The sequence below is a fragment of the Podarcis gaigeae genome (genome assembly GCF_964106915.1).
Source record: "Podarcis gaigeae genome assembly, chromosome: 7".
Lineage (NCBI taxonomy): Eukaryota > Metazoa > Chordata > Lepidosauria > Squamata > Lacertidae > Podarcis > Podarcis gaigeae.
The window spans coordinates 20,941,877-20,964,711 of record NC_139683.1 but is presented as its reverse complement, the minus strand read 5'-3'; the positions used below and the strand labels follow the sequence as shown (position 1 = coordinate 20,964,711).

Below are 22,835 nucleotides of genomic sequence, written 5' to 3'. Positions count from 1 at the left end.
TAGATTCCATACCCGGCTTCTCCAGGTTGGCTGGGTGAGTACCTTATCTGAAACCCTAGGCAGGCATGGCCAAACTTGGCCCTCCAGATGTTTTGGGACTACAACTCCCATCATCCGTGACCACTGCTCCTGTTAGCTAGGGATGATGGGAGTTGTAGTCTCAAAACATCTGGAGGGCCACGTTTGGCCATGCCTGCCCTAGAGAGTCTCTGCCAGTCAGTGTAGACAATATTGAGCTAGATGGACTAATGATCTGACTTAGTGTAAGGCAACTTATTGTGTTTGTAGGTTTTCTACCTCAGCCATCTGTCATCCTCTGTGATGGGCCTTTGAAGCTACTTATGAGATGGTCCTTCTCTCTCATTCAGCTCCCAGAGAGAATGCCTACCTGGTCAATTAACTGCAGTTAGCTCCATAAATCTATCTATTAATCCTATAGCAAGGTCAAATACATTTCAATTCAGGACATCATTTCAGTGGTTCCATTCATTAATCATTGCTTCATAACATCCTCATTAATTTATAAAAAAAACCTATCCAGCTCACACCCATTCAATTCCTTTGGCACCAACCTTTGAAGCAGACATTTTAGCAAATCCCACAGTGCTGAATTTATTCAAGGAAATGATTCTGTTCATTCATCAACCAACCTTTACATTTCACTGAAGAAAATGTTGGCTTATTTATTTAATATTTAAGATATACCGACTGTGTGTTCAGTTTGGACATTGGCAAAGAAGAACCTATGTGTGTTCAGTCATGGGCTTCCATGTGATTAGCAATTCTGCATGATCAGGATTTCAAATTGACCTTCACACACATAGCTAAACATGTGTACACTTTTCTTGTCGGATGTCTGCAAAGAATATGTAAACAATATGGAAGAAAGGGAAGTGGGACACGCGTCGTATCCAAATTAGTGTTATGTGGCTCGTTCCATCAGTGCAAGGAACCCAGAACCTTCTTGCCAAGAAGATGCTATTCCGCTAAGTAAATGTACAAGTGGTACAAACTACAGCTTGTGGACTTTATTCAGTGGATCTGAATGACAGTCTGTGGGAGGGAGGGACCTTTCCAAGACAAACTTATTTTTTAAAAACACACATACAAAACGATTCACTGACAGAAAGCATCTGTTGTCTGCAACAGATAGAGATTAAAAACAAAGCCCAAGAAATGCAGGAGTATTATTTTGCAATGGCATTCCAAAAGTGAAGTGCCAGGAGAACTTGGCAATAAAACCACCCCGACTGAGATGGAGTTTCTCTAGGTATCAAACAAAGAATTAGACACTGTGCTAGCTTTGCCAACAACTTTGGCTGCCATTGCTACAGAGCCAGGGATATTATAGTTGTCAGGAGCCCAAGGCAAACAACATCCATCCAAGACTGATAAAGGAAGTTTGGGTGGAAATGAGAGAAGCTTTAACAGATATTTTCACAGGTTTGCTTGGTTCAGATGAGCTCCCTGTGGGACTGGAACATAGTTAGAATAACCCTCTAATGAAAAACTAGCCTGGAGACGTCCTTAGAAATTAAACATTAATCCATTTAACCTCTTCTGAGAGAAGGTTTTGTCAGCATTTGAGTGATTTCAAATGCTGATACTTTTGCGAAGCCGAATGTCTCAGCTTGGCTGTGAACAGCTACAAGGCATCAGAAGATGACTACAGTGCTCTAAAAAGACCATAATTCCATATATATTTATATTAGTTACGAAAATACAAAGAGATAATGACTGTGACCCACCAGAAAAAGGGATCCTGAGGTTGTGGTGGATATTGATGAAAATGTCATTGATGAAAATGTCGATCCAGTGTGCAGGAGCTGCAAATCAAGGAAAATCCCACTTTGGGGATGATTAGGAAACAAACTAAAACTGTCAATATCACAGAACAATTATACAAATCTATGGTGAAACCACACTTGGAAAACTGCAAGCAGTTCTGACAATCACACCCCAGAATCACACCAATCAAAGGATATTTTAGGGATATGAATGGGTGACTCTTTCATTTTGTTTTTTTATTTTTCCATTCTTCAGTTTTCCACATTTCCACATCAGTTTGCAAAAAACTCTTCATGAAAATCCATCAGCATTTGGATCCAAATTTTTGTTAATGTTATCCGAAAACACATTTCTTATGCCATTTTGCCTAATACACAAATTTCCCCCTCGAAGTCATTTCCCCTCATATAATGCAGGTTATTTTCACTTATGCCTTTTATCCACACTTGACCCCAGTATATGCATTTTGTATACATTACATGGCTGGGATGCTGCACTGCAAAATATGGAGACGCGTTAAAGGATGGTTGTGTCACAGTTTGTGTATTGTTTTGGAAAGTGCAAATTAGTTAGATTTACCTTTAATTGTGAACTAGATTGAATCCCCTGCCTCCAGTCTATGTAGAGCTGAAAAAAGTGCAGAAAACAGCAACCCAAAGCATCCTGTGAGGGAAGGTTACAACATTTGGGGCCTTTTAGCTCAGAAAAAAAAAGTTGTGAAAGGTGGCAGAAGTTCATTAAAACCACAGCACCCTGGTAGGAGCCCCAGCTGACCAAGTAGCTCCAGAAGGCAGTAAAAAGAAAGAACTCTTTCTGAGAACTTCTATAACATCTGGTGCCCTGGTTTCCAATTTATTTCTTTTTATTTATTCATTTGTTGCATTTATATCTCACCTTCTTCTCTATGGTGCCCCTTTTAACCTACATGGTTGTTCCCCTCCTCATTTAAACCACACAACAGCCCTGTAAGGTTGGTTAGGCAGGGAGTGAGTGACTGTGTGCTGGGCCCAGGGGTAACCCGTGAAACACGGTCCAGGACTGGACCAGAATCCAGAGGTTCCTCTAGGAGACAGTCCTACAGGGCCAAGGCAGGACACGAGGCAATAAACCAGGCAAGGACAGGTACAGGATCTTAGGCAGGATCTAGCATACAGCAATGTTGCTCCCGCAACCTGGGGTGGGGTCCAACAGCCTTTTATCTTTGTCGGGGTAGCAGCCAGTCCTGGTCCCCCGGTGAATCACCTTCCTGTTTTGCCCGAAGGTGAGCACTCCTCCTGCGAGTACTCAGGTCTCTCCTTCTCTCAGACTTTAGTCTCTGCAGCTCGGGAGATGTCGGTGGGTTACTAGACCCAGGGGCAGCCTCAGGCTCCCCTGACCCAACCGGTAGTGGAGCAGCTGTAAGTGATGGCAACAAGTTATCCCTGCATCTGGAGCCAGGGCAGGCTCGGCCCAACTGGTGTTTGTTGCAAGGGAACCTGTGCAGACTGGAACTCTTCAGGACCAGGCCCCAGACTTGGTTCAGATTATGCCTGAGGCAAAGGATCCGGTGCGGACTGAGACTCCTCTGGTTCTGAGTCTGAGCCCGAGTCCCAGGCCATCACAGACTGGCCCAACATCACCCAGTTAGCTTCATAGTTGAGTGGAGATTTGAACCCTGGTCATCCAAGTCCTCGCCCAACACTCTGACCAACACTGTGACCAGTGGCCCAATTTCGGGTGCTCATGTTCATAGTTAAACCCCTAAGTGAGTTATCCCACAAACATCTGAAAGGCAGCCTTCTTCGCTACAAGCTGTTAAGATAAGCAGAGGGAGGCCCTCTTAGTAGTGTGGGGAATCTTGGGAAAAGCCCAGGAGAGGGCAGCTTTTCATGGCAGCCTCTACATTTTGGAACTCCCCACAGAGCTGCATCTAACACCCTCATTAGGCAACTTCTGCTGTATGCTGATGGCTCACCTCTTTGCATTTCCCATCTGATATATAATTATTAGGACCTACCCTATTCTTCTGATTGCCTCAGATATGTTTGAAAATGTGGCCATTTCTGGCTGCCACCTTCTTGATAGAATAGTTTTCAGTGGGCTGAACATGGTTTATATATATATATTGTCAGAAACAGATGTTGGCCCAGATATAATTGAAACAAGGGTGGTTGTTTTTTTGGAAGGTAGAGAATCTAAGGTAACAGAATTATTGACACATTTCATTGCTCCCAGTCCAGTTTGAAACACGGGACAATAAGTAGAGTAAATTCACAGCTTAGGAAATTCTTGGAACAAAGAGAGGCAGAATGTTCTTAAAGTCAAACATTAGATCTAATCAGCCAGCTAACACAACTTAGTGCAGAACTACAGATGTCATTTTTGGATTAGGTTGAGATCAGGCCCGTTTGAAGAAAGTGCAATGCTGGATGTGTTACTTCGTTACGGGAATTAGCTTGGGCTGCAGTACGACATTTGCTGTTGGAGGAAAAGCTCCAGAGAAAACTCTTGGCTTCGGCTGTTTTTAAATGGTTCAATTGTCTGATAGGAGCGGGGAGGAAAGTGGCTGTGTAAAGTCTTTCGCAAAAACTGATACTAACTCCTGGGATGCCCAAAGGATTTATATTCATGCTGGATTATATTATCATGGAATTCATACAGTAATCATTTTATGTGTTGTCTAAATACAGACCTAAAACCCCCAAAGGTGAAAAACACCAGAGAAAATCACTTTTGGTCTTCAAGGAATTCTCATGGACTTCCAGAACTAATTGTTATTTGGCAGGAATCAAACGAAGCAGACTTTTAAAGATTATTATTCTTCAGAAGCCTCCATTAGGTCTTCTTCTGCTGTAAACATTTGACTGTTCCAAATCTGTATCTTACTTAAATACTTATTCTGTTGCGCTACCTGGTGTTTTTCACCTTTTGGATTTTTACTGTTCCTTGCTTTTTGTCCAAATTCAGGGCAAATCACATCTATAGCCCCTCAAGTTAGAGGGCACCCAACCTGCCTTTGAGTGTCATTCCTTTCAAATTTTGTCTTCAGGTCTATTTCACACCATAAAAGGAATTCCATGTATCCACCAAAACTTCAGATACTTTGCTCAAATGACAGCCTCACCCCCAATAGCGCATGACATACTGCCTTTGAAATGCATATAGCATTTAAAACGTTATTTAGTTTATGCATATTTTGTGCCATTAATTTGCATCCTCTGTAAAACCCAGGACAATGTTCACAGGGTTCCTGGTGACTCACCTGTTCAGATACTGACGTGGTCCAGGATCTCAATACTCATGGAATAAGCTTACCGTTATTAAAACAATGTTCTCTTTCTCATAGAAATATAGAGATAGGTAGATAACTATATATCCATATAGATATATGGATATAATTTATTTATTTCAGGTTGTGTTCTATGAATGTTTACTCAAACCCGTTACTCAAACAGCATTTTCCAACCTTGGCTTCCCAGATGTTCTTGAATTATAACTCACAACAGTCCCAGCCAACACGGCGCAATGGCCAGGGATGATGGGAATTGCAGTCCAACAACATCTGAGGACCCAAGGTTGGGAAAGGCTGGCATAGAACTAGGATAGCCAATCAGTAGTTTGCCAGATGTTTTTGTACTCCAAGTCCCCTTTTCCTGTCCATTGACCTTGCAGGTTGTAACTGCTGAGAGTCCAACATCTGGAGGTTTGCTCCCGCGGTTTAGAAGATCCATGTATATGCATACTATGCATAGTATTAATTCCTTCCTCTCCTAAATGTTTTGTTCCTGATAAATTGTCCCGAGAAGATTCTAATCCAGGTAAAACAGAAGCCAAGCCTTTCTCTAGGTATGTGTTTTCATTAAAAAGGAATACGCTTTGGACCTACAAACTCAAGATGAAGGATGAAAATACTAAGGAAAAAATGATTAGAATGTTATTTCTAGCTAGGAAATATCTCCTAATAAAGGCACAGAAAATCAGAGTAGATGCCTTTTCGTGGGCCGAAAAGCACAGAAAAGCTAAACATAAAAATGGGAAAACTATTTTGCCCCTTCTCCTTTCTGATTAGTGCTGACTATTCTGCAAGACAATGTACGGCAGTGATTATTAGAGTATAAGGATTGGTTGTTTTCCCCTGAAATAAAAAACAGATTGTAAGGAAAGGATGCTGCATACAATGTTTCATGAATAATGAGTGGCAATTAGCCTTACCTTAGGAACATATATATTAAAACTTAGTGTTCTAGGTGGGCAGAGTTGATTTGAAGAATTAATATTAAAATGTGCATTAACTACCCAAGACACCAGGGGTTAGGCAAAGCAGGTGACTACTATACTCCCCCCCCCCCCTTAAAGACAAAATACTATGTTGAGAAAGTCCCGTTTCATTCCCCAGAGCTTACTCCCAGGCAAAGGAGTATATGATTGCAAAAAAGACTCTTTCCAACGTGTTCAAAAGAGAAATATATTTCACTGGTTTCTCTAGGTTTTGTTTCTTTTACTTAGGCTGCAATCCTGCACACAATCAAGCTATTTAATTCTTAAAAATAAGTTTGAGGAAGGGGGGGGGGAGTTGCTGAATGGGAGAGACTGATTATTCCTATTTTTCGTCTTGGTTTGAAGCAAACTTTCACCCAGCTTGCATCTCCATTAAACCTGGCTTAAGATGCAATCTTATGCACAGCTATTTGACAATAACATCAGCTGAAGCCAACAGAATTTAATTCCAAGACATTCATTGACTTCAGTGGGTCTAATTTGGCTTCAGTTCAAGTGTTTTGATTTACCTCCGTTGTGTGGATAAGACTGTTGATGGGATTCACACAAAGGCATTCAGCGAAAGGATACTTGGCAGTTATATCATTTCCCTGAGCTTCATATCACTCTTTTAGGCCACCTACTGTGCTGCCCAAGAGGAGTCGTATAACCTTTGACTAAATGCAGGAATTTAAGCTATGAAAAGGTCCGAAACGTGACACTTGCCATGACGCCACCCTGTCGGTTGTTAAAGATAATTCCGCAGTAGATACTGAATTTTGAAAATAGAATTACACAAAGGTTATTTATCTACCTTTGCCCTGCCATACTTTCAACTGAACCCTGCTGTGATTGGAGATTTCCTGAAATCAACACTTTGTCTATATTAACTTTTGCGTTTAAGTCTGTTGATGAGCACAAAAGACGTTTGCAGAAGGCAGTGATTGCAAAGCAGCCAATTTGAGGCCAACAAAGGCAGGCGATTGCCCAATTAGCATCTCCTGTCACTTGATCACAAAAGCTTCCCCACAGATGGCTTACTTTTGATTATGATTCCCATTCCCATGAAACGGAATGAAAGGCTTGGTCAACTGAGTTAGGACTATGTTCAATGCCACCTGTGTTGACTGAGGCCCACCTAGCTTGTCCTCAGGGTTGGCCCAGCACATATTTCTTCCTGAGGCGAAGGACACAGGATCACAGGAAGCTACTTTAAACCATCAGCCCATCTTGTTCAGTATTGTCTACACTCAATTCTTTTCCTTTAGAAAAAAAAAATGGTGCCGATACTGTGTACTCTTGAGTACCCTGAGAAAAAAAGCACTGTCTACCCTGGAGACTCTCCAAGATTTCAGATGGGGGACATTCCCAGTCTTATGAGGAGATGCAAGGGATTGAAACTGGGACTTTCTGCATGCAAAGCAGATGCTCCACCACTGAGCTGTGGTCCTTCCCATCAGAAGATGCTGCACCTTCCCCAACCCACATCCAGAAGCTGACTGGGCTGGCAGTGGAATCTCCCTTGAACACTGGCAATGGGCTAGCTAAGGGAAGCCAGGTCAGGCCATGTAGCATATACAGTTCTGTTCACCAAGAGATGGAAATAGCTGGAGGAACGGGTGGCTGCCAATGTTGCCTCAGCATCTGCCGCCTGAGGCTGCATTCTCATTTTGCCTAATGGTAGGGCAACACTTCTTCTCTTTATTACTTACATTTGTGCTTCCTTAGGACAAAAAACAGGAGGCAGATCATTCAGCACACGATGGCAAGCAAGAGGCATTATCACTTCTCATTGACACATTCCAGGCAGGCAAACACACTTGAGGAAGGTGCAGAACAGGAACATGAGGGGTGTGAGATGCAGGGAGGATAAACCTGAGCACCAGACACATTTGAGGCCTGAGGTTCCTGAGGTGGTGGGAATCCATTGCCTTCAACTCATGTATTTTTCATAGTTGGCTACTGTGGCAAACAGAATATTGAGCAGCCGGACCTTTGGTTAGATCCAGTTTTACTTTATGTGAACAATTACAAAAATCTCGCTTTCAGTGTAGCCCTTGCCCCCCACCCCTACCCCCATTGTAGCTGGTCAAGATACACATTGTGCAATCTTCCCTGATAATAACACATGAGCCACTCGCTGGAGACAAACTCTCTGGAATAAACAAAGTAATGTAATATTTCCTGGTGCAATCCCAAGTTTATCCTATTCCGTGACACTAATCTTTTAATTCATTGGCCGGGCACTAGCAATCTCCTTCTGCATTTAGATACATTGGACAAGGTTTTGAGTGTTTTGACATTTTTTTGATGCATTACAGCTGATTTTCTTTTGGTCTTAACTCTTTCAGATTAGAAAGTGGCCAGTGCCGATGAAGAGGAGTAGGAAGTGTAAACAGGGTCATCTCGGCCCATGATCAGAATCGTTTATGAATGAAATTCCAAGCTATGCCTGCACCAACTCCTTTTTTGCACCATCTAAAAACAAAAGAAGAACCTGCTGGATCAAGCCAATGGCCCATCTAACCCACTGTTCTCACAGTGGCCATGCAGATGCCTGCAGGAAAAAAGCAAGAAGGACCCCAGCACAAGATTACTCTTCCATCCTGTGGTTTCCAGCAACTGGCATTTAGAAAAACTACTGCTTTCAACCAAGGGTCCACTGATAGCCTTGCCCTTCACAAATTTGTTAAATCCTCTTTTAAAGCCATCCAGGTTTGTTGCCTTTACTTCCTCCTGTGGCAGCAAGTTCCATAGTTTAATTGTGCACTGAACTATCTCTGTAAATATCATTATGTGTCCTGCTGCCACAAGACTCTTTCTCATAATATAACCATTGCCACACCATTTGACTAGGGGAGCGGGTGGCGCTGTGGTCTAAACCATTGAGCCTCTTGGGCTTGCTGATCAGAAGATTCAAATCTCCACGATGGGGTGAGCTACCATTGCTCTGTCCCAGCTCCTGCCAACCTAGCTGTTCGAAAGCATGCCAGTGCAAGTACATAAATAGGCACTGCTGCAGTGGGATGGTATACAGTGGTACCTCGGGTTACAGATGCTTCAGGTTACAGACGCTTCAGATTACAGACTCCGCTAACCCAGAAATAGTACCTCGGGTTAAGAACTTTGCTTCAGGATGAGAATAGAAATTGTGCGGCAGCAGTGCAGCGGCAGTGGGAGGCCCCATTAGCTAAAGTGGTACCTCAGGTTAAGAACAGTTTCAGATTAAGAACAGTTTCAGATTAAGAATGGACCTCCAGAATGAATTAAGTTCTTAACCTGAGGTACCACTGTACTCCGTTTCCATGCACTCTGGCTTACCTCATGATGTCTCGTTGTGCCAGAAGTAGTTTAGTCATGCTGGTCACATGACCTGAAAAGCTGTCTGTGAACAAACGCCGGCTCCCTTGGCCTAAAGCGATATGAGCGCCGCAACCCCATAGTCGCCTTTGACAGGATTTAACCATCCAGGGGTCCTTTACCTTTACCTTACACCATTTGGGTAACATAAATAGCCCCAGGCTGTGTGGGAGGAGAGCTAGCTGAAGAATCTCCCCTTCCCAGCAGCATTGCTGCTCTCAGAAGCCCAGTGTTGGCTCTACTAGTTAACTATAGTCCTTATCATATGAGCTAACTGCTAGGGGCTGAGGTCCCTTTGCCATAACATATTTGAGGGCCCCTGGGCCCACCAAAGTTGATGGGCAGTGCCATTCAAATGGTGTGCATGTGTATATCACATCATGTGATCGATTCTGCAGGGCAGAGCTTCCTTGTCCCCCTCCCCCATATTTCATTCAAGTTGGCACCCATGGACCTTATCATGCTATTTTGAGCATGGGAAATGGAGCTGCATAACAGCCGATGAATGATGGGGAATCTATACCCCTTAAGTGGATTACTGCTCCCAATACCCCTGAGCATTGGCTGCATGTACTGGGGCTGATGTGGACTGATGTGGACTGGGGTCTAGCAAAATGTGGAGGGACATGACTCCCTCACTCATGAATCCCCCTGCAGCAGATCTATACCAAGAATGTTAATGTGAGAAAGCAGGTCACAGACAGACCATAGTTAGTATTGGCCTTCCTGGCAGCTTTGCATGAAACATAGAACTTCATTGGAGAACTTACAATTTGTGTGAATAAATATCTCACAGTGAGATGCACCTATGGTCCACTGTTTTGTTACTACTTCAAGATCAGAGCCTTTAAAAGTGTTCAGTATCATGCTGTTTAAGTACATAGGTAGGCCTGTTAAAAAATATTTTATGAAACCGTGCATATTTAAAAAAGCACACAAGACACTAGAAAATAATTGATTTCACAGGTACAAAATGGAAAGTGTGCAGGAAACCATTTTAATATATGGTGCAGAACACTATGGACCACGTTGACAATGGAATTCCCCTCCTTTCTACAACCAATACTGCACTGTCAAAGAATTAGGTGGTTTTCACTGAGTAATTTTTATTCCTGTTCATTTCAGTACTTTCATTGAGGCTAGTTGATTTTTGTGACTTGTCTGATTGGCAAGGAATGAGAACGGCATCAACAACTGGATCTGCTCAGTGTTCCAAATATTGATTTCCCAAAAAGTATTTGTTAAAGCGAATTAGTTATGGTGGGAAGTCCAGGCTAGAATGCAAAGGTTATCTGTGGCATTGTGACCTCTTGAGCCCAATCTGCATGCTGCTCTGGCTGGAACAGAAGAAAGCTAAAAGGTCAAAGAAACAAGATAGCTGATGTAGGGCAAAAAGATTAGCGGCTTTCGCTGCCTGCTAAGCTATTAATTCAAACCAGAACTGTACCTTTTTGGCAGGTACTGTGGGGGTGGGAGAAGGAGTGTATTTTTTATTATTATTGCTAATTAGAGCCGTCCGAGTGCAGGCAGTGCAGGTCCACCCTATTTAGTTTTGCAGAATAAATCTATCTCTGTGTGTTGCCATCAATGAATGAAATGTAAGCAATGGTGTAAGTTCCTGCGTCTGCATGAATTTCACTACTGAACATGAAAGAAAATAGCAGGTGAATGTTCAGGGATGGATTTTCCATCTATGCCAAGATATTTCCTGTTTCTCCTCCAGTCAATGCATACACTTCCAGGAGAGACTTTGGGTTTATAGAAATGATAAGTGGAGGACGATTCCTACCGAACCTGGGATTTTTTTAGCTTAAACAAAAGGCAACTAAGAGGTGACATGATAGAAATTTATAATGTTATTGGAGAGAGTTGACAGAGGAAAGTTATTCTCTCTCTCTCATAATACTGAAACTCATGGAAAAAGCTGAATGTTGTAAGACTTAAGACAGATAAAGGAAAGCACATAGTTAAACTCCCATTTTAATTATCATCATAACCACAATCTTGATTCCTAGTCCTTGCTTTTAAAATCTAATGTAATTCTGCATTAAGCGCTATCTTATGTTCTGCAATATTGGCAGTTTATTGCAGTCTTGCTAATGAAGTCTGCCTTCTGTTCAGAGACCTGAGACCTGATCAAGCAAACGGCTACGTTCTTAAGTGTGGCTCAGGATAACCCCAGTTGACTATTACCAGATATAGGATAACATCCATGAAGTACCGTATTTTTCGCTCTATAAGATGCACCAGACCACAAGACGCACCTAGTTTTTGGAGGAGGAAAATAAGAAAAAAGATATTCTGAATCTCAGAAGCCAGAAGAGCAAGAGGGATCGCTGCACAGTGAAAGCAGCAATCCCTCTTGCTCTTCTGGCTTCTGGGATAGCTGCGCAGCCTGCATTCACTCCATAAGATGCACACACATTTCCTCTTACTTTTTAGGAGGGAAAATCTGAGTCTTATAGAGCAAAAAATACGGTAATTAGACCTCAGCAAAGCCAGTGGGTGTTTGGGAAGTTAACACCTCAGGATATGATGGGTTAATGTTTGTACATAGTTCTCATAACTTTTCATGAAAAGTCGAACTCTGCCGCACCAGTCCTGGATTAATTCTTTATTCCCCTGTGGGATGTGTGCATGGTGTTGCTGTTGTTTAGTCGTTTAGTCGTGTCCGACTCTTCGTGACCCCATGGACCAAAGCACGCCAGGCACTCCTGTCTTCCACTGCCTCCCGCAGTTTGGTCAGACTCATGTTTGTAGCTTCAAGAACACTGTCCAACCATCTCGTCTGTCGTCCCCTTCTCCTTGTGCCCTCAGTCTTTCCCAACATCAGGGTCTTTTCTTTTGTCTTAAACAGGACATAATCCTAGCATGACGCTGATGTGGATTTAGAAAATAAAAGACAATTTATCAAAAAAATGAATCAACTGCTTTTCAGCCCTCAATCTCCTCCTCTAGTTTTGTATGGTGAAAACAGTTCATTTGAACTTGGCTCTTTTGGCTTCATTAAAAATGTTACTAATATGCTATAGGTGGCAGCAGACATCAAAAGAACTCAGCTGAAAGACCCTTGTGTATTTCATTATGGCTCCTAGGTGCTGGTAATTTCCTCACTGCTTATTTACAGTCATGTCTTCTGTGGGCAAATCCTATTGACTTTGGTAGGACTTATGAAGCAATCCTATGCTCAAGAAGCTGGCGTAAAGCAGGCTGGTGTAAATTAAACCAGCATAAAATTACACCAGATCTTTACCTTGTTCAGCAGCAGGGCTGCTGCTCTGCTTTAAAATCTGGCTATGGAGCACTAATAATAATAATAATAATAATAATAATAATAATAATAATTTATTTATACCCCACATATCTGGCTGGGTTTCCCCAGCCACTCTGGGTGGCTTCCAACAGAATATTAAAAACATGATAAAGCATTGAACATTAAAAACTTCCTTAAAGAGGGCTGCCTTCAGATGTGTTGTAAAAGTCAGATAGTTATTTATTTCCTTGACGTCTGATGGGAGGGCATTCCACAGGGTGGGCGCCACTACCAAGAAGGCCCTCTGCCTGGTTCCCTGTAACCTCACTTCTCGCAGTGAGGGAACCACCAAAAGGCCCTCGGAGCTGGACCTCAATGTCCGGGCTGAACGATGGGGGTGGAGACACTTCTTCAGGTATACTGGACGGAGGCCGTTTAGGGCTTTAAAAGTCAGCACCAAAAGTCTGAATTGTGCTCAGAAACTTACTGGGAGCCAATGTAGGTCTTTCAGGACTGGTGTTATGTGGTCTTGGTGGCTACTCCCAGTCACCAGTCTCACAAAAGCTCACTTTCATGCATAGAGCTCTCTTCCTGGATGGAAACAGTTGTGTATGTGTAACTATGTGTAGCATAACAGCCTTATTTAATACTGGCTGTGAGGGTGAGCATTATTTCTGGTCTTGAATGCTACTTTCATCACTTACCTGATAGAAATTTGAGCTCCCTTCTTTCAACCACAGCTCATTGGTACAGCACTTCTTTCAGCTAAGTAAACACCTGGGCCCATAGCATGCCACTTTTGAGTGGCTATTAGCCTTCGTTACAATAGCTACCTAAAGGAAGGACCATAGCTGAGTGGTGGAGCACTTTCTTTGCATAGAGAAAGTTTCTTGCACCTGCAGTTTAATGACATATAACAGGTGATGGGAAAGGCCTTAAGCTCTCTCTTGCCTGCCTGGAGAGTCACTGGGACTCAGAGCCAGATAGACAAGTAGCCTGACCCGAAGGTAAGGTCAGCTTCCTATGTATGTTAAATAAGTTTACAATTCTTGCATTGCTGATTCCATCAAGGTGCATTCAACCACATGGTTCTAATTTAAGGAGTGGTTGCATTTTTTTATTTAATGCATCCTATCTCCAGCATGGGCAAAGTCCTTCAGCCTGTATCTCTTGTTAATCTGGGCCCTGCTATGTTTGTATATCTATGATGTGCAGTTTAATGCACACCGTAGAGCAACCATAAAGGATTAAGATGGATGATGCTACACCATGTCCGTGTCAGCTTTGTATAACCTGCTTGGAGCTATATCGCGGTGTTTGCTGCTGTAGATGCCACTACATATGTGAGGAACAAAGAGAGGGGTTCTACTCTGGTTTTATGAAGGCAGAATTTTGCCTGGCTATCACCCCATTGGAATCACATTTTCAGAAGAGGAAAGACAAAATAACATACAGTGGATGCGAGACAAGATCTAAAGTCAAAGCCTTTAGTAAAAGGAAGAGAAAAAAGGAAAAGAAAATATACACTGAGGAGTTCTGCTCCATTTCCCTAAAGAAAATAAATGAACAGTTCAATGATGCATCTGAATGTGAAGAAATCAGAGATTTGTAGTTTCCCTGAGAGCAGACAGTGCTTCTAAATTTAAGCATGAAAGGGATGCTGGAGGATGGGTCTACATTTAAACATGGAAGAATAAATATTATCTGAAGATGATTTATTTGACTTAAGGGTTCCTGACTCAGTAGAAATATGGACTGTTTCTTGAGACACCCCCGCTGAAGTCTCTTTAAGAAAGTGAATGTTCTCTGGGTTATGTCATCCATTTTAGAGCCTGATGCCCACTGACATTTCGATATACTGATAGTAAATCTGAAACTATCCATTCATGTTGACTAGTTACACAGCTTGGGCTAGATACTTGTACCATGAGATGCTTTAGGCTGCAGTTCTAACACTACTTATATGGGAGCCGTGGAGGCTGGTCCATTAGGGTGAATGTGACAATGCCCCACCAACTCTCTGGACTCTGACAGCCTCCATCAGCTGGCCTTCTTACAGACAACCAGTCCAGGGGCTGTCATTGCCTGTGACAGCTTTCTCTTCCTTCATCTCAGTGCTGTCCTTGTAGAACTCAGGAGACAGAAGGCAGATGAGGACAAGACCAGAATTAGTTAGCTTTGCCTGTCCTTGTCTCAGGTTCTATGGGCTGTTGGTTTCCCTGTCTTCCACCCTGCCAGTCCCAATGGATACCAGTCACCAGTGCCTGTAAGTCCCACTGGATTCAGTAGGACTTATTTCTGAGTAGACATAGTTAGGACTGCACCATTATTCTCCCACTTTGAGAGCCAAATTGATTCTTTGTACAGTGGTGCCTCGCAAGACGGAAATAATTCGTTCCGCGAGTCTTTTCGTCTTGCGATGTTTTTCGTCTTGCGAAGCACGGTCCGTCACAAGTGCACCTCTTCAAGCGGCTTTAGGAAAAAAGCGAACAAACCTGCAATACATTTTCGTCTTGCGAAGCAAGTCCATAGGGAAATTCGTCTTGCGAAGCGATGCAAAAAACGAAAAACCCTTTCGTCTTGCGGGGTTTTCGTTTTGCGAGGCATTCGTCTTGCAGGGCACCCCTGTATATGAAGCCAGTGAAGGCTTTAGCATTCAATCAAGGCTAAAGGTTCAGAAAAATCACAAGGCATAATGCCTTCAGGACCATGAAGGCATGTTTGAAGGCTCTCCTGTATCAAAACATAGCATTGATATAGATATACCACAAACAGTTTAACATCTACTTGCCTTATATATATTTCTAGGAGACCAGCAATAACTTGCAACTGAACTCAACATATTGACTTGTCCCAGAAAAAAGGACTTTTAGGAGAAGGAGAAGTGGTGTTTCTTCATCATAATAATATCTACCACCTGTTCAGGTCCTCTCTCTCTCTTGCTTTCTTTACTCTTCTGCACCCTTTAGGGCACAGAGAGTTGCCTGAAAGCACACAAGGGAGCAGTCAAATATATATATATATATATATATTAAATAAAATAAAAAAGGTGGCATCTCCAAAATGTGGAGTTCTTTCCAATGACGTACATAGGTGAAGGGTGTGGTGGTATAATAGCAGAGACTCCCAGTAAAGACTAGGGTGTCGTAAAGCTTCCCAGTAAAGATTCTTTCCCAGCAAAGATGCTGTTACCACAAGGGACATTGGAAGAGGGTGGGCTTCTCTCTCCCCCCCCACAGATTTTGGGGGACAGAATGGAGTGCTCTCCATGCACTTAAATGGGGGAAGGCATGGATCCACCTGCAAAATAAACCCAGTTTTTAATCCCTCCTTCAAATCGCTCTGATTCAACTGGCCTGTGAAAACCATTCAATGCAACTAAAAGCTAGACCAGTCCATCAACTCACAATATATTCCCACCTCTGCACACACTCCCTTCTTGAACTCTGGATGTTTTCCCAGGCAGCTTGGCTTTGTTTCTCAGGGTGGTAAAGCAACAGCCGTTGTTGTTGTTGTTGTTGTTGTTGTTTTAGGAGAGCCAAAGCCACAGAGCCAATCAAATTTAGCAAGGTCCTGATTCACTTTGAGACACCCTGTTAATGGTGCATTCTGACTTGGAAATGTGAAAACCTTCACTGAATCACCCAATTTTCCTTATAATTCAGAGAACACAAAGACCTGAGGCACACCCTTAGTATATCTATACAGTGGTACCTCAGGTTACATATGCTTCAGGTTACAGACTCCGCTAACCCAGAAATAATGCTTCAGGTTAAGAACTTTGCTTCAGGATGAGAACAGAAATCGTGCTCCAGCAGCGCGGCGGCAGCAGGAGGCCCCATTAGCTAAAGTGGTGCTTCAGGTTAAGAACAGTTTCAGGTTAAGAACGGACCTCTGGAATGAATTAAGTACTTAACCCGAGGTACCACTGTGTATCTATATGCTGTATCTTAATATTTTGCTAAAGTTATAAATGCATTTCATAGAATCATAGAATCATAGAGTTGGAAGAGACCACAAGGGCCATCGAGTCCAACCCCCTGCCAAGCAGGAAACACCATCAGAGCACTCCTGCCATATGGTTGTCAAGCCTCTGCTTAAAGACCTCCAAAGAAGGAGACTCCACCACACTCCTTGGCAGCAAATTCCACTGTCGAACAGCTCTTACTGTCAGGAAGTTCTTCCTAATGTTTAGGTGGAATCTTCTTTCTTGCAGTTTGGAACCATTGCTCCGTGTCCGCTTCTCTGGAGCAGCAGAAAACAACCTTTCTCCCTCCTCTATGTGACATCCTTTTATATATTTGAACATGGCTATCATATCACCCCTTAACCTCCTCTTCTCCAGGCTAAACATGCCCAGCTCCCTTAGCCGTTCCTCATAAGGCATCGTTTCCAGGCCTTTGACCATTTTGGTTGCCCTCCTCTGGACATGTTCCAGTTTGTCAGTGTCCTTCTTGAACTCCAATTCAGCAGATTGGATTCCATCCCCTTCCTAAAAAAAAACCCTTTCACATTTACTTTCAAGGCATACAAGAGCCTTTAGCTGTAAGTACTAATTGGCATGATAATCTAGGACTTGAAAGAAGCAAAGACACATTGCTCCATTCCCCTATGTCTTTTGTACTGGCTCCCACCCCCAACCCCTGCTTTAAGCTAGGCTGGCTTGAATGTATACAAGAAAGAAGTCTAATTATGCTTAACTTCCCTGAAGAAAAAAGTGGATAAATCTGTTACAAAGAGATGTTGAAAATACTCCCGCCATCCTTGAGCTATATATATGAAACAATGGCTGGGATCTGGTAAAAGAATTTGAGCTAATTGAAGCTGGTCACTGCCAGGCTTCATAAACCAGAGAGGGATTAATGAATAAAAAGTCATTAGGGAAGAAGAAACAAGTAATTCCATTTCATACAAAGATGGCCCAAAGGAAAATGAGTCATTAGAAAGGAAATCCAAATCCAAATTAAGTTGTGTAGTAATCAGCTGGTAGGAACCAGCAAGAAATGGAATTGTATCATTTGTTAGCAAGAGACAGAATACTTTTAAAAAATAATAATTGTGGAGTGCTTTTAGAACATAAGAAGAGCCTGCTTGATCAGGCCAATGGCTCATCTTGTCCTTCACTCTGATCTCATAGTGGCCAATCAAATGCCTAGGGGGAGCCTGAAAGCAGAAGCTGAGTACTTGAGCCCTGTCTCCACTTGGGTTTGTCAGGTTTTTCCTCTTTGTGAAAGAAGCAAGCAGAAGGTTCATGATTGTTTGGGTTATACCTTCAGAGAAGCTGAGCACAGCTGCCTTGAACTGGTTCTCTTATCTCTTCCAATTAAGGTCATGCTGACTATAAATTTAAGTGAGGATCCTGGGTTTTACTTTTGGTATGGTGTTCTGTACACAGTATGCTTAGGGTTAAGGTTTAGTCTTGTTATGAGTTTTTGTAAGTGCTGCAATTGGATTTTTTTATGGACTGTGCTGATCCTGAATGTACTGGATTTGTGACCATTATGCTTATTTGCCTTCAGATGAAAGTAAAGCTCTGCTGGATGAAATATTAATTGCCTCGGGTCTATTTTGGGGGAACTCTGCTACATGTTAAAGTTTTTTTCTCCTCCGGCGCTGGTGCGACAGGGATACCCAGCAATTGGCATGCAGGGGCACATTGGAACATATTTACAGCCTTATCCTCCATGAATTTGCCTAATCCTCTTTGAAAGCCATCCAAGTTGGTGCCCATTACTACTTTTTGTGGGACTGCATTCCATCATTTACCTTGGTGCTGTGTGAAGAAGTACTTCCTTTTGTCTTTCCTGAATCTTTCAACAACCAGATTCACTGGATGTCCCCAAGTTCTAGTAGTGTCAAAGAGGCTTGATCTTCTCAGCCCTCAGATTGCCAGCCTGAACTTCTGAATATTGTTCTACTTAGGTTTTCCCTCCTCTCAAATGTGGGCTACCACAAGAACGTACACTCCAAACACAGCAAAACACGGAGCCAACCAATGTGTTTTAAATGTTTTTATTATAAAGGATAGGAAACCATGTTCCCATTTGTTCAAACTGAGATAAATAAACAGTAAATATCATGCTTGAGTTTTGACATATCTTTTCCTTTATGATTTTTTTTTAATTGTCCTTTGCAATACGATCTACACGATGGCATTCCTGATTTGGAGACTTAAAAAAAAAAAGAATTTTTGAGAAGTAGCACACTTTTTGGACTTAAATGAAGACTGCTGGAATGGGAGAGAAACCAGAAGTATGTAGGAACCACTGAGCAAAGAACAAGTTGGAACACAACAAACTAACCCTTCAGGCAGGATAATGCAAAGAAAAATACATACAGATACATCAATACAAAAGACCTTCTAAACTTGAGAGACATTGAGCCATCACGGTTACAAATAATCCTGTGGTCACCCCCTTGTACTTCCAGGTTTTCAATAGGAAACCTGTGCAAGCTTCATCATTCCCATAAATGGAAGCAAAGCAAGCTGCCTACCAGGGATGAAGAGGGTGGATAGTCAACTTTCTTAAGCACAACATTAGAAACACTTGTTGAACATTTTTTATTTCCTTCAAAAAGAGGCTCATGCTTCAGAGCAACCCAACTGTGTGCTCATTTCAACAGGGCCGGATTCCACTACTGTTTATTTATTAGTTATTCATTTCCATTTCTGAATCACTTGCTATAAAATAATTTGCAGTGATTCAACAGTTAAAAATATATCAAACATTAGACACAGTGAGGTGGTCATCTCAAGTGACAGAGGCTGAGTGTGAGGGATTGACTGTGTTGGAAGGCAGAGCAATGTGTCTACACCACAGCCTGCCCTGCACTTCCTATGTTAGCCTGTTGTCTTCAGGAGTGATGGAGGACATCAAACTTAAAAGAGCCTGCTGGATCAGCCCAATGGCCCATTTAGTCCAGCATGGTGCTCTCACAGTGGACAACTGGATGCCTGTGAGAAACACACAAGCAGGATTTGTGCACAAGAGCACTCTCCCTTCCTGTGGTTTCCAGCAACTGGTATTCAGAAACATTACTGTCTCCAACTATGGAGGGAGACTATAGCCATCATGGCTAGTGGCCTGTCCCATTTAACGGGTGTGTGTGATGAGGGGGCACAAATAAGACCTCTTGGAGGACCAGATGTGGTCTGCAGCCCACAGGTTAGACACCCCTAAGGTACACCCATAATGATATATGAAACACAGTTGAAAGTCAGAGTGAGACTTGTTGAACAGTCCTGAACACGGTCTTCTTACAACAAGGACTTCCTGAGATGCTGATTTGTAAATGATTTCCCCCATAAGATGATCCTTCCTCACTCAGATACTTCTCATGGCATAGAAAAGCTCGGATAATGATACCTTGATAGCTGGAAAACCCCCAATCTACACATACATAAGGAATGTGTGCAGTGCATGTCCATGCTTTGTTGATAGCATTTGCTCAGCGCCACACATGCACACAAGTTCCCATCACAATGTGAGTTCCCATTCACATTGGTTTCCCCATTTAACTTCTCATGCACACTGGAGCTCTGAAGTCTTGTCAACATTTTGTGGACCTGATAAGTTCCCATGTATTCTGAAAATGCACATAGATGAAAGCCAACTGAGCAAATAATATTGGATGTGGACCAGATGGTTGCACATACAAATGTATGGCCGGTCAGCTTTCTCTGATCCCCATTTTCTTTAAAAGGATGGCTCTCAAAAATAATGGAATGAGCCTAATTTTTACGTGTGAATGGTTATCTCACCCATTTCTGCAAGAGAAGGACCACAAGCTTTGTGGCAGAGTACATGGTTTAATACCTGACATCTGCAGGTAGAACTGGGGGGAACTCACATCTAAAACCCTAGAAAGATACTGATAGTCTGCACAGAAGCAGCGCTGAGCTAGAGGGACCTGCATAAGGCAACTTCCTATGTATGAGATCTTTTATGCACATGAGTTACAATAAATGAAGCATAGGTGTGTTTCCTTGGGCCATATGTCTGTCTGAGCTGGTCGACAATGTACACAAGGAAGCACATGAAATTCTAGAAGTGCATACATTGGAGGCAAGTTAATCAGGAACCAACATTGTAGTACTAGAGCACAACAAACCCCTTCCATACAACTACCGAAAGCTACACGTTTATTGCAGCCCTACGCATGGGACATGATTCAGATGAGCACTTTTAAGTCCCATTCATTTCAAATAAAAGAGTTACGCATAGGCTTAATTTTCCCACTGAAATTAATGCCTTTAACTGTGGCTACTCTGTGCCCATGCCCACTGCAATTACAATACATAACTGTAAGTATTCCCTTAGTTCTCCTGTATTTACTATTTCACAGCAGTAACTGAAGCACAGCAAAGAACTGATAGTCTCCTGCTTAACTTATTTTGCAGATTAAGGGTGAATAACATAGAGAAGAAACGAAGGTCTAAAAGCAATCCAGAAGTAATTAACTCTAAAATGTGCACATGCAAAAACAACAACAAAACACTGCTTCATGAACCAAATCCAGTTGGAATATGTGGTTACGCCATCTGCATCCATGCCGTATATTTCAAAGGAAATTCCATTTGCAAAATAACCTTTATTTCACCTTACAAAATATCTGGGTTTGACATTCAGATTTCATTTGCTAGAGGCCAGAGCCGTAACAGTCAGAAAGAAAAATCCCTGGTTTCTTTTGTTATCATGCTATAAATCCCAGTTGAAGGATTATGCCAATTATCAGGATTACCTACATTCACCCCAGCCATGCAGGACCATTGACAACTCTCTGCGTATTGCTCTTATCATTCTCTGTCCATCATGATTCACAGTCTCTTTATTGGGGGCATGTTTCACATTTGAAACTGACTTAATGAGAAATTGCTCCAACATACCATATTGATCCTACATTAAAGAGACGTTATCCATCTAAATGGTGTTTGCTGATACCAAGCAACGCTTTGAACGACCATCTTTGTGTTTCTTTTTTAAGGCACATGTACCAATTAAAATAAATATCGGTTGTGCTTTTTTTTGCATAGATTCTGTGTTATTTCCTTCACTGACAAGCCTCCTTTTCTCCACGGATGATGGTGATGATGATGATGATGTATTTCTGCTTTACAAAATTTCATCTAGTTTAATCTGGCAGTTTTGTACAAGCAAACAAGCTTCTGCTCAAAAGTATTAGGTTCATTTGTGGCAACCGAACCGTAATGTTGTCCACTGATCTGCCGCAATAAACACCTTCGCTAGTCCAAGCAACCACAGTGTCATCTGCATCCTGGTGTGTTGGGTGGTGACTTGTGTCCGTTTACTGCAGCCTGTGACAGGGAAGATCTGAGTACTGATGGGCGGCTGCCATTTGGTGCTTTCAGGAAGTCCTCACCCTCTGCTTCTGAAGGTCACATACGAAGTTCTTCAGAATATGGTAGCTATACTGCACATTGTTCTTGCTTTTGCTTGGCGCGTTTAAAAGTCTAAGGGCCGGATCATCATAGTTGTGGAACGTAATGAATAACTGGGGCCTTTGAAGTAGTGCCATTTGATTCCATTTATTTTTCCATGGTGCTGCCCAGCAGAGTAGAACATTCCATTGAGATTGGAAGGCCCACAGGCATCAAACCACCACCCTGAAATCATTAAAAACAAAACCATTAGACCATACACCAACTAAGCATGCTCACTTTGGCTTGCAACATCATGCTGGCTGGCAAATGTGTAGAATCCAACTCCACGGTAAAGGCCGTGGAGGCCATAGTTTGAGTTTCTTCTTCTTTTTTTGAAAAAGAAGAAATATTTTGAGGTTGGGATTCTAAGAACTGCACGAGTGGCTACATAAAAAACAGTCATAATAATAGAAATAGGAATAGCAGTACTCTGAAAGTGAGGGAATTTTCAAAAAATATTTTGTTATGTGGCATACAGGTCTGCTTCTCAAAAAGAAAGGAACAACTATTCCAGTGGATATTGCAAACCCTTGACAGCAGCTAAATTTTGGGTCCTTGCCTATAATCAGAGTTGATTCTAGATCAAATGACACTGAACAAGACATCCTTCCATTTGTTTGACTTCTTAACATCTTATTTTATAGTAATTTCACAACACTGACACCCAACATGCATGCATAAATAAATTTTCATGGGTGCATCTGCAAATCTAGTCATTCATGTCATTGTCTCTAAACTTATGGAATAGAGCTCTTA

At 42.3% G+C, this 22,835-nt stretch overlaps 1 protein-coding gene across 1 annotated transcript in view; it reads right to left on the bottom strand.

The window, feature by feature from the left end:
• Nucleotides 1-18,633: 18,633 nt before the first annotated feature.
• The window catches only part of ANGPT1 (angiopoietin 1), a 139,533-nt gene continuing 135,331 nt past the window's right edge, over nt 18,634-22,835 (bottom strand). Inside the window, exon 9 of the mRNA XM_083749248.1 lies at nt 18,634-22,262. Coding sequence (XP_083605374.1) covers nt 22,102-22,262 — 161 coding nt within the window. The 3' untranslated portion in view covers nt 18,634-22,101. The remainder of the gene's footprint in view (nt 22,263-22,835) is intronic.